At 46.0% G+C, this 12678-nt stretch overlaps 1 protein-coding gene across 1 annotated transcript; it reads left to right on the forward strand.

Annotated features, from left to right (window-relative positions):
• Positions 1-2142: 2142 nt before the first annotated feature.
• rnf224 (ring finger protein 224) lies at positions 2143-11117 on the forward strand (the record flags this gene model as incomplete). The annotated part of the gene is made up of 3 exons (XM_084324953.1): positions 2143-2162; positions 6521-6956; positions 10776-11117. 3 exons carry the CDS (start codon positions 2143-2145, stop codon positions 11115-11117), a joined length of 798 nt encoding a protein of 265 aa, XP_084181079.1.
• Positions 11118-12678: the final 1561 nt, after the last annotated feature.

The raw sequence follows: 12678 nt of genomic DNA on the forward strand, positions 1-12678 counted from the left end.
GCAACTGGTCAGCGGGTGAAGACCCCCCCCCCCACTGTGGCAACTGGTCAGCGGGTGAAGACTCCCCCCCCACTGTGGCAACTGGTCAGCGGGTGAAGACTCCCCCCCCACTGTGGCAACTGGTCAGCGGGTGAAGACTCCCCCGCCACTGTGGCAACTGGTCAGCGGGTGAAGACTCCCCCCCCACTGTGGCAACTGGTCAGCGGGTGAAGACTCCCCCGCCACTGTGGCAACTGGTCAGCGGGTGAAGACTCCCCCCCCACTGTGGCAACTGGTCAGCGGGTGAAGACTCCCCCCCCACTGTGGCAACTGGTCAGCGGGTGAAGACTCCCCCCCCACTGTGGCAACTGGTCAGCGGGTGAAGACTCCCCCCCCCCACTGTGGCAACTGGTCAGCGGGTGAAGACTCCCCCCCCACTGTGGCAACTGGTCAGCGGGTGAAGACTCCCCCGCCACTGTGGCAACTGGTCAGCGGGTGAAGACTCCCCCGCCACTGTGGCAACTGGTCAGTGGGTGAAGACTCCCCCCCCCCACTGTGGCAACTGGTCAGCGGGTGAAGACTCCCCCCCCCCACTGTGGCAACTGGTCAGCGGGTGAAGACTCCCCCGCCACACTGTGGCAACTGGTCAGCGGGTGAAGACTCCCCCGCCACACTGTGGCAACTGGTCAGTGGGTGAAGCAAGCTAGTTACTATCATCAACGATTCGCTTTTAATGGTACACTGGCAGGTTGAATGGGTTACGGCTTGTTACTATTGTAGGAGTAACAAGGACTATAAACCCCTCTCTCTCTCATTCTCTCTCTCATTCTCTCTCTCTCTCTCTCTTCTCCATTGACAGGGTTCAAAGAGGCAACCAATCTGAAATATTAAACACTGGGGAGGAGGAGAGCAGTAGAGAGCAGGAGAGAGGAGGAAGAGGAGGAGGAGAAAGGGGAGTAGAGGGAGGTTAGTGGGAGAGCATTATGGCAGTAGTAGTGGAAAAAGGGTGAAGATCGAGTTAGCAGAGAGGAGTGGAGCTATTGTCCTTCTGTCATTGAACCAGCTCTCTGGACATGTCGGGGAATTTAAGAACATACCAACATCCTTCTCGCTCCTTCCTCTCTCTGATTTTGTCCAGTTCTCTCGCTCTGTCTCTCTTTATATCTAACATGTCGTACAAGCAGAGACTAGACAAGTGAAGTCTCCAGTAGTTCTATAGAGCTGCAGGGTCCTTGCTCTCAGTTGGACCAGACTGAGGTGGACTGGCCTGGACCATTCTCGGATCAGAACTGGATCAGTACAATATCTGCAGTGATGGCTGTGGCTGTGGAGACAGAAACCACAACCCCTGTCCCCGGGACAAACACACACTTCTAACTTTGGATAACAAACCACGAGGTAGGAATGAATGAATGAATGAATGAATGAATGAATGAATGAATGAATGAAAACTTTATTTAACAGATTGCAGAATGGGTACAATACAGTACGGCTCAATACATACAATTGTTAAGGGGATGCAGACCTGAGAAAGACGTTTGTCTTGTTTCCATCAGGGTCCCCCTGTTTCCATCAGGCTGGTTCGGGTTGCTGAAGATTACTTTCATTGTTGGCTAGGTGGTATGTAAATAATAACTTGTTCCTAATTTACCTATATATACTGTATATATATAGATATACTGTATATATATATATAGATATACTGTATAGATAGATAGATAGATAGATAGATAGATAGATAGATAGATAGATAGATAGATAGATAGATAGATAGATAGATAGATAGATAGATAGATAGATAGATAGATAGATAGATAGATAGATAGATAGATAGATAATTGGTAGATAGATAGATAGATAGATAGATAGATAGATAGATAGATAGATAGATAGATAGATAGATAGATAGATAGATAGATAGATAGATAGATAGATAGATAGATAGATAGATAGATAGATAGATAGATAGATAGATAGATAGATAGATAGATAGATAGAGCCATCCATCCATTCATTCATTCATTCATGGTGAAAACACATGGTACTGTAGCTTGCCCTATGGATTTAGTTGAGTAACCTATATATTCAGTCTTAATGTTTATGTTACATAATACTGTTGGCTGTCTTTGTTAGAGCAGCAATAGCTATAGGTATAGAGTTACCATGGCGGCCCCTGGCTGCAGGTAAGGTTTCTATGGCAGCTAGCAGCAAAGCCCTCAGTCACAAGATACACCGTCACCCCTTGTTAGCTCTGACATGAAGCCACAGACCATTACATCAATTATTACTATTTATTAGTCTGCTGTTTGTAGCCTTTTCTGCTTTCAGCCTACAGTATATCATGTCCTTGTATTTCACTGGTATTTGTCGTTTGATCCATTTTTATTTTCATCTTTATCTTATTCCGTTTTATTTTATTTTTATATGTTTCCTATTGTTGGGCTCCTATCAGTGCAAATAAGCATTTGTTTGGAATTGACTTGACTGGTTATATAAAACTAAATACAATAGAATAATTGCTTTCAACCTGGCAACATGGACAATTAAATGGAATAAAAGTACCTGGTAGACTAAGATCAGCTTGGTGCCATTTCATATAATATCTTAATTCATATCTTAACAGCAGGCTCAGGTATGTATGGTTCATATCTTAAGAGCAGGCTCAGGTATGGTTCATATCTTAACAGCAGGCTCAGGTATGTATGGTTCATATCTTAAGAGCAGGCTCAGGTATGGTTCATATCTTAACAGCAGGCTCAGGTATGTATGGTTCATATCTTAACAGCAGGCTCAGGTATGTATGGTTCATATCTTAACAGCAGGCTCAGGTGTGGTTCATATCTCAACAGCAGGCTCGGGTAGAGTTCATATCTTAACAGCAGGCTCAGGTATGGTTCATATCTTAACAGCAGGCTCAGGTATGGTTCATATCTTAACAGCAGGCTCAGGTATGGTTCATATCTTAAGAGGAGGCTTAAATACGGGCCATCACGCACTCGCACGCTCGTCGCGACACATTGCCCTCGTCTGTCGGCTCCGGGCTGCGTTTTCACCGATCAACCAATACATGGTTGGAACATTTTATTTGCTGCCTTTCGATAGTCACCACACATTCAACCTATTGCGGGATTCCATTCTCGAGTTACCGGTGATGTTTTGTCATTTGACAAGCCGTTCAGACGAGTGACCACGTCCGGTTGTGCACGGCCCTGAACTGACCAGTCACAGCTGATGGTGAAAAGGATTGACCACCGTTGTAGCCAAGGAGTCTCTGATCCGAAAGGGATCCCAGACGGGCACTCAGAGTGGGGGAAGGTGACACAGGAAGACGAAGAAGTCCATTGTTTTGACGAGAGCCTCTGAATGAATGGGAATGGATGGCCATTTTGGATAATCATGCCGAATTTGTACTGGTAGGCCTACACACATTACAAAAACCTTTGTAAAACATACATTTTCCGTGGGATTTTTATAAACTTCTTATGGAACCATTAGGTTTTCCAGCTCCTACCTCTCAGCTGGCAGTCAACGATAAGTGATATTGTTTCAAAAACACTCTCAAAGTGCAATTCGAAACTGGCCCATGTAAATGTCCTAACCCAACCCCCTCCAATGTACAGTAAATGACCAAGTATGGTTGTCAATATTCCAATGTACAGTTTTGCTTGTACAGTGTTCCCCCCCCACCCCTCCTGCCCAAACTCAAGTGCTTCACTTGGAGTGCATAGCAAGAGTGGATAAGATAAATTAAACAAGCTTTTTTTAATATATTTTTTTATAATAATAATAATTATTATATATTAATTCATAAGATATATATATATATATATATATATATATATATATATATATATATATATATATATATATATATATATATATATATATATATATATATTGACATATTTTCACTCAGAACAGAGCACTATTCATTGTATTACACATAACAATGGTGTATTCCTTCCAACATCCCTCTTAGACACACATGAAGTATGCTAATGCTTATTACCAGCAGTGTTCAGGCACGATACGACTGGAGCAGATAAGGGGTTATATTATGATACGCCTGGAGCAGATAAAGGGTTCAGTCATCTATATTATGATACGCCTGGAGCAGATAAAGGGTTCAGTCATCTATATTATGATACGCCTGGAGCAGATAAAGGGTTCAGTCATCTATATTATGATACGCCTGGAGCAGATAAAGGGTTCAGTCATCTATATTATGATACGCCTGGAGCAGATAAAGGGTTCAGTCATCTATATTATGATACGCCTGGAGCAGATAAGGGGTTCAGTCATCTATATTATGATACGCCTGGAGCAGATAAGGGGTTCAGTCATCTATATTATGATACGCCTGGAGCAGATAAAGGGTTCAGTCATCTATATTATGATACGCCTGGAGCAGATAAAGGGTTCAGTCATCTATATTATGATACGCCTGGAGCAGATAAGGGGTTCAGTCATCTATATTATGATACGCCTGGAGCAGATAAGGGGTTCAGTCATCTATATTATGATACGCCTGGAGCAGATAAGGGGTTCAGTGCCTTGTTGACACATTGACTCCAGCTGAGGATCAAACACATGACCTTCTGGTTACTGGACAGTCTCTCTAACAAACCATGCTGCCATGGGGAGAATATCAACAGGGCCAGATATCCATAAAAATCGAGGTACCCTAATGAGGCAACGCCCTGCCCATAATTGAAGATGTGAGAGTGGACCCCTTTTTCTCGCTTGAGTACCTACTGTATTACCCCAAAATTATTCTGTATAATCCTGTTTAATAGATTGGTTTTGAGAAACCGAGCACTGAGTTGAACCTGCTGATAATATCTGGCCCAGATAGCGACACAGTTCTACTAGTAAACAGATAGCTCTGGCTCTGTTTCTGGCTCTGCTTACACTCACACACCTATCAATGTTACATCAAGGTATTATTATCATACAAACAACCAATTAGACAAAGATAACATGCCATGTCAAGGTAAGACTGTCATTCAAACAACAACACACATATTTTGCATGAATGTTCACCTACATTGTCTGGCATAATGTTGACTAGTACTACCATCATCTCACTGCTTTAGTGTTGAGAAACTTGGCACTGTGCTGCATTCTCTCACCAGGCTCTAATCCAATCCAATGGGGCAAGTGTTTTAGCCTTAAACAAGCATGAGTCTGCAATAGCTGCTAATGTGTACGTGCATGCATTCACTCTCTCACTCACACACACACACACACACACACACACACACACACACACACACACACACACACACACACACACACACACACACACACACACACACACGTCACACACACACACACACACACACGGCCTCGTAAATTGACCTCGTAAATGCCCAAACCCCCCACCACCTCCTAATAGACAGTCTCCTCCCCACCGCATGTATATATTCTCTCCCCGCCGTATGTATATCTCTCTCCCACCCACCCACCCACCCCCTCCTAATGTACAGTCTCCTCCCCGCCGTATGTATATCTCTCTCCCACCCACCCACCCACCCCCTCCTAATGTACAGTCCCCTCCCCATCATATGTATATACTCTGTCAGGATCTATGGGTAACAGTACTGTATATTTGAATACCGTTTATGTCACAAATGTATCAGTACTAAATACCTGTATGTCCCTATGCCATAAATGTCATGTATGTTGTGTATGTCATAAATGTCGATATGAATTGAAAATGTGGGACCCTGATGTAAACAAGACAAACGTATTCCTCTGGTCTGCATCCCCTTAACAATTGTGTGTATTGAGCCGTACTGTATTGTACCCATTCTGCAATCTGTTAAATAAAGTTTTCATTGATTCATTCATTCATTCACACACACACACACACACACACACACACACACACACACACACACACACACACACACACACACACACACACACACACACACAGCTCACAGTATAATCAGATGCGTCTTCATAAACTATGTTCTACTGAAAAAACGGTTGTAAAGCGTACATCGTATCTAAAGTTATAAATGAGTTTCATGGGCCAGGTACACATCCTCCTGGCGAGAGTCTGTCAATACTAAAGCCATCAGTGAAATGATGGCTTGTAGCACTCAACTCAACATCATGCCAGACGATGTTAAAAAAATGTACCCGTCCTTTACACCTATGGGGTCAGGACCCCAAGTGGGTTGCAGGGTCTGTTAGTTATGGCTCCTCCTCACACAGCATCAGCACTGGTCCCTGCGTGTCACTCATCCTTGAAGAGATATATGAAAAAGTTGTCATATCCAAACATTTTAATTGATTTGATTTTGAAAGTGAATTGACCTCAAGACTCAATTTCTCAAGCCCAGAGAAGTTGTTATTGGAGGATCAAGAAAAGAGGGCGGGGCTTGAGATAGGTCAATTGACTCTAGCCCTCTAGTATCTCCGTCCCTTGGCCTTGTGACATATTGGACAGAAAGGGAGAGGGGGGGGGGGGCAAAATGTAAAATAAATTTAATAATATCTCTGATGTGTGTTTAATCTGTCTGTCTACCAGGAGGATGACAGAGGAAGAGGAGGAGTACCTCCCTGAACCTCCTCAACACCTCTGTCAAGACCTCCCCGAAGACCTCCCCAACTACCTCCCCTCCTACCCTGGCCACCTGCCATCCCCGGCCTCTGCAGCAGGGGGTGCAGCCGAGCCTCCGGTCGCCCAGCCGTTATCCAGTGTGCCCGTCACGGAGGACTCTGCGTGCCGGCCCCCCAGGGGCAGTGTGCCCGTCACGGAGGACTCTGCATGCCGGCCCCCCAGGGGCAGTGTGCCCGTCACGGAGGACTCTGCGTGCCGGCCCTCCAGGGACAGTCGTAAACTGGACTGTATCATCTGCTTCTGCAGCTTCAACCTGACGGACCGCCTGCCTCGCAGGCTCTACTGTGGGCACACCTTCTGCCAAGCCTGCCTGCGACGGCTGGACACCATCCTCAACGACCAGGTGGGTGGAGTAGAATAGAAGAAAATTGAATAGAATAGAAAATAGAGAGCTAAGACCATATTGGATCATAATAATAAACTTTATTTGTATAGCACCTTTCATACAAGAATTGCTGCTCAAAGTGCTTCACAATCACATCAGTAAAGAAACAGGCATAAAATGAGCACAAAATTGGCAGATCAAGAGCAATGCATGACTGGATCAAGTAGAGAAAAACTGAACATGATAAATAATACTGAATTAAGACAATAGACAATTCTAAATTACACAACACTGCCAGAGCAAGAGTTCCAGAGACACACAAGCACATCCCTTCCCCCCTCACTCTCGCTCTCTCACTCCACACACACACACACACACACGCACACACACACACACACACACACACACACACACACACACACACACACACACACGCACACACACACACACACACACACACACACACACACACACACACACACACACACACACACACACACACACACACACACACATTGACTTCACGCTGGACATTGCCGCATCTGGCAAACTTCCAGACCAGATCACAATCAGTGAATCCACTTAAGTCCATTAGAACCTTTGGTGAGAGATCTCACCAGATTAGCCCGGATCAAATAATTCAACTCATTGTCACAAAATGCCACAAATCACTAATATACGACCGCCCAAAGGATTATAAAAATCCCGGTCAGGTACTGGTCAAATACCACACTCTCCATCAATCTTTATCGATAAAGACAGACAGACACACACACATATGTGCACGTAAATGTGCGTACCACTCACTCATGCACGGCAGACATACAGGCTGACCAATACACAAGACACACGACATGCATGCAGGACAGAGACCACATACACACTGGACTATTGGGGCAGCTAATAAAAAACACCCTCACAGGGAAGGTACAAAGTACAAAGTACAAACAAAGTCTCAAGCGAACGCCGGTGGTCTCGCGAGAGGTTAAGCGTTGGGCCGTGACGTCAGAGGAGTCACTCCAAGCTGCACTTGGATGCACAGACTGGAGTGTATTCCGTGATAACACAGCCAATATTAACGAATACACCGAAACGGTGATTGACTATGTCTGTACTCTGGTAGAAGAAACAATCCCCTCCACCAAAATTAAAATCTACCCAAATCAAAAGCCCTGGGTAGACAAATCCGTCCGTGAGGCTCTGAAAGTGCGCACATCAGCATACAACACCGGGCTGGTGACAGGCAACATGGAAGAACACAAGATGGCAAGATACAACGTCAGGAGAGCAGTAATAGAGGCAAAACGGCGTTACAGGGATAAAGTTGAACTTCAGTTTGAACAGGCTGACTCTAGAGGCATGTGGCAGGGCCTCAGAACAATGACAGACTACAAAGGCACCCCCCTCAAACTGAACAGTGACATCTCCTTAGCAAATGATCTCAATTCCTTCTATGCGAGGTTTGAGGCTGTGAATAACAACACCAGCCTACAAACCACGGCAATGGGGGGGGGGGGGGGGGGGTCTGCTGATGGAGACTCAGTGTTCAGGGTAACAGAGCATGAGGTGAGACGGATCTTTAAAAAAGTGAATATCAGGAAGGCAGCAGGACCGGACGGCATCCCCGGCCGCGTCCTAAAAGTCTGTGCCGACCAACTGGCCCCGGTATTCACTGACATCTTCAACCTGTCCTTGGAACAGGCTGGCATCCCCACCTGTCTGAAGAAGTCCACCATCATCCCTGTACCCAAAAAATCTACGCCCGCTTGCCTCAACGACTACCGCCCTGTAGCCCTCACCTCCATAGCCATGAAGTGCTTTGAGAAGCTAGTGAAGGGCTACATCTGTTCCTCCCTCCCCATCAACCTGGACCCTCTGCAATTTGCATATCGCCCCAACAGGTCCACGGAGGACGCCATAGCCCATGTGCTGCACACAGCAGCATCACACCTGGACAAGAGGCAGGGGAACTATGTGAGAATGCTGTTCATCGACTACAGCTCAGCATTCAATACCATAGTCCCCTCCAAACTCATAGCCAAGCTCAGGGACCTGGGCTTGAACTATGACCTCTGCCAGTGGGTCTTGGACTTCCTGACGGGCAGACCCCAGGTGGTAAGAGCCGGCAACTGCACCTCCTCATCCATCACGCTCAACATAGGGGCCCCCCAGGGCTGTGTTCTGAGCCCCCTCCTCTACTCCCTGTACACACATGACTGCGTAGCACAGCGGAACAACAACACCATCATCAAATTTGCTGATGACACAGTAGTGGTGGGCCTGATCTCTGCCAACGACGAAAGGGCCTACCTGGAAGAGGTAGAGAACCTGTCACAGTGGTGTCAGGAGAACTGCCTCTCCCTGAACGTCAGCAAAACAAAAGAGATGATTGTGGACTTCAGGAGGTCGGGGGTCAAGGACTACAGCCCCCTCAGCATCGACGGGGCACCGGTTGAGAGAGTGAACAGTTTCAAGTACCTCGGAGCCCACATATCCGAGGACTTGACATGGACCACACACATTGACAGTGTTGTGAAGAAGGCACGACAACGCCTCTACTTCCTCAGGCGCCTAAGGAAGTTCCAAGTCAGTCAGAAGATCCTTAGGAACTTCTACTCATGTACAATAGAGAGCATCCTGACCGGCAACATCACCTCCTGGTTTGGGAATAGCATTGCACAAGACCGTAGCAGACTACAAAGAGTGACACGTTCAGCCGAACGCACAATTGGAGGGGGGCTTCCCACCCTCCAGAACATTTACAACAAGCGGTGCAAGGGGAAGGCTAAGAGAATTATTAAGGACTCGAGCCACCCGAACAACTGCCTCTTTGAACTGCTGCGGTCAGGCAAGCGATACCGGAGTCTTAAGGCGAGCACAGAAAGACTCAGAAGAAGCTTCTATCCCCAGGCCATCAGGCTGCTAAACGAACAATAATCACTATGCAACAACCATCAAATGCACACAGCACACACACCCACACGCACACACTCACTCAAACAAACAACACACTGCAGCACCCACTCTCCACACTTTAGATCACACAAACACACTTACACTTTATATTTATTGATAAAGGATTTGCACTACAACTCGTACACCTACTGTGAATTGTACCTAAATTGCACCTCGTCCCATTTCTCCATTTCTGCCTTGCACTATATAGTATTGTATATTAGTACACTGCACAGTATTGTATATTGTATGGTAACTACGTCTATTCTGCATCGAACATTGTACATATGTCTAAACTGAACACTGTGACCTCATTTTTTTACTTCTAATTTTACTATGTTATTTTATTTCATACTTATCTTGTCTTGCACAGTCTCTGGAGCGCAACAGTAAGAAGCATTTTGTATAAAAGTATTCTGTACTTCTGTATGACAACTATTAAAGAAACTTGAAACTTGAAACTTGAAAGGAGGGGACTTCTCTGCTTTGACTTCGACTGGACACTGCTTCACTGACTGGACTGACGGGACACTGACTTGACTGTCTTTCTTTTCTACACGACCGGCCGGTTGTACCAACTAGATTTCAATTGTACCTTGCTTATTCACTTTTTATACCTTTATTCACTTTTTATAATAAATACCGTCAAAAGTGTTTAATCTATTTTATCTTTAAATATCTTATTACAACTTTCACGTATCCGAGTCTAAAACGTGACAAACAGGACATAATAGAATTAAATAGGATAGAATAGAATAGAGTTCAGTAAACGTGTTGCAGACCTCATGAACAAGTTGGCCTGATGAAGTTACCAATCAAGTATATTTGGTGACATGTGATACCATTTCAAAGACCCTCCTTCCTCTCCTTCTGACCCCCCAGCAGATGTGGATCCCCTGCCCCCAGTGTCGTCAGAACACCCCCCTGCCCAGAGGGGGCGCCAGCGCCCTAGACCTGGACCTGGCGGCTTTCCTGGGTGTCAAAGCCGAACTGGAACCCTCTCATCCCCGTAGCTCCCCGCGCCTCGGAGGGCTGGCGGGGATGGACGGAGGCTTCCCCCAGGACGACAAGCCGTGGCTGGGGAAGCAGGGCGTGATCGAACAACCTCCGGGATCCACCTGGGCTCACGGGGGACTGGCTGAGCCTCGCTTCCACCGCTACAGCCCCTGCTGCAGGCCCGGCTGCTGGATGTGTTGCATGTTCTGCTTCCCTGGGTGCTGTTAGACACAGGAGGACAGATATCTGAAGGACAGGGGTGATCATCATTCCCTCTTTTCTTTTCCTGAATCTATGAGACTACACATAATGACTGACTGAGGTTGTCATTGTCACTGAGTCAGTGTTGTGAATGACAATGTCACACATGGATGGTTTGTAGTGGGTTCCCAACAGAGCACACAGATACAACTGATTGAAAACAGGAATAACACTTCATTGATACATTAATTAAAGGCAATGTTCTATTTGGCAGGACAGCCAATCTCCCACTGAGTAGGAGGTCTCTGGAGCCCTCTGGTGGACAGGCAACGGTAGTGTGAGGGAACTATGGGCGGTCACGTGGCCGTGTGGCCAATCAGAGAAACGCTGAACGAAAAGCTGAACACAAGTTGGTTGCCTTTAATATTCACGCATCCTGCGTGGCAAAACCTGGTGCTAAGCTAGGTTGGCTGCCTGGGTTATAGACAAGTAATGGTGCAATGTTTAGAGCAGGAAGAAAAAAACATTGAGGTAGAACATTCTATATAGATACTTATGTCGGGTTCAGTTAATTTGACCTTGAAGAGACGGTAAGGAGAAGGTTTTAGGTTCAAAGATTTATTACAGAGTGAATAAAACAATATTACAGAATACACATCACAGCTGTGGAGTGGACACAAGTCAGTTACTTAGCTCATGAGCCTCGCAGAGAAAGTGTGTCCTGCTCCTCCCTTACATTGACAATTTATACTCTTTGGGGCCTGGCTTTCTTCAAATTCAGCAGCATGCAATACGACTACACAAGGAAACAAGCTAAAATAGCGAGGATAGGGTTACAGTTTTGTCACCTGTGATTCAGTTGTGAAGGACGGACTGAGGGTCAAATCAGTGCATTTCTACACATGGGCAATGGCCTGCTTTAATACAGTAAACAGCACATCAGTCTAGTTCAGCCAAATCCTGCCTGTGATTCCTACCAACAGCTGCCTGGCTTTCCCGTCAGAAATAGCTGTTGGTAGTTGCCACTGAACAGAGAAGATTACAATACATGAGAATGATAGACATGAATAAATGTATTAAGGGTGACACTTACTAGCTATTATACACAGCACGCTAACACGTTAGCTTATTCTGTAATTTTACAGACAAAGGCATGCAATACAGGACAATAACGCTGCCTGGGGCTACGGAGACTACCGTCTAGCCAGAAGGGCTCCCCTAAACTGTCCTGACTAACGTGCCTTGTGTAGTCCACCTTATGCTAACAAGGGGGAAACAAGGGAACACACAGAGGAGAAGGCTAAAACTAGGCTGCCTAACACACATACATTGTCAATAAAACCACACAGGTGATGGGGGAGAAAAGGCACAAATAATGGGGGAGACAACTGGTGTGGGAATGGAAAATAAAAACCTGCTGACACCAGGTTGGGGGGGGGGGGGGGTGCAGTAGAGGTGATTCCCAAGCCAAGGCATCACACTGGTGTCTCCTATGTAGTGGTTAAGTTGGTGGAGAAAGCTGGATTGATGTTGTAGAGGCTGCAGAACCAAGAGGGGAGATGTCCGTATAGCGGGAGACTTCCTAGTC

The sequence above is a fragment of the Notolepis coatsorum genome, assembly GCF_963971535.1.
Source record: "Notolepis coatsorum genome assembly, chromosome: 11".
Taxonomy (NCBI): domain Eukaryota; kingdom Metazoa; phylum Chordata; class Actinopteri; order Aulopiformes; family Paralepididae; genus Notolepis; species Notolepis coatsorum.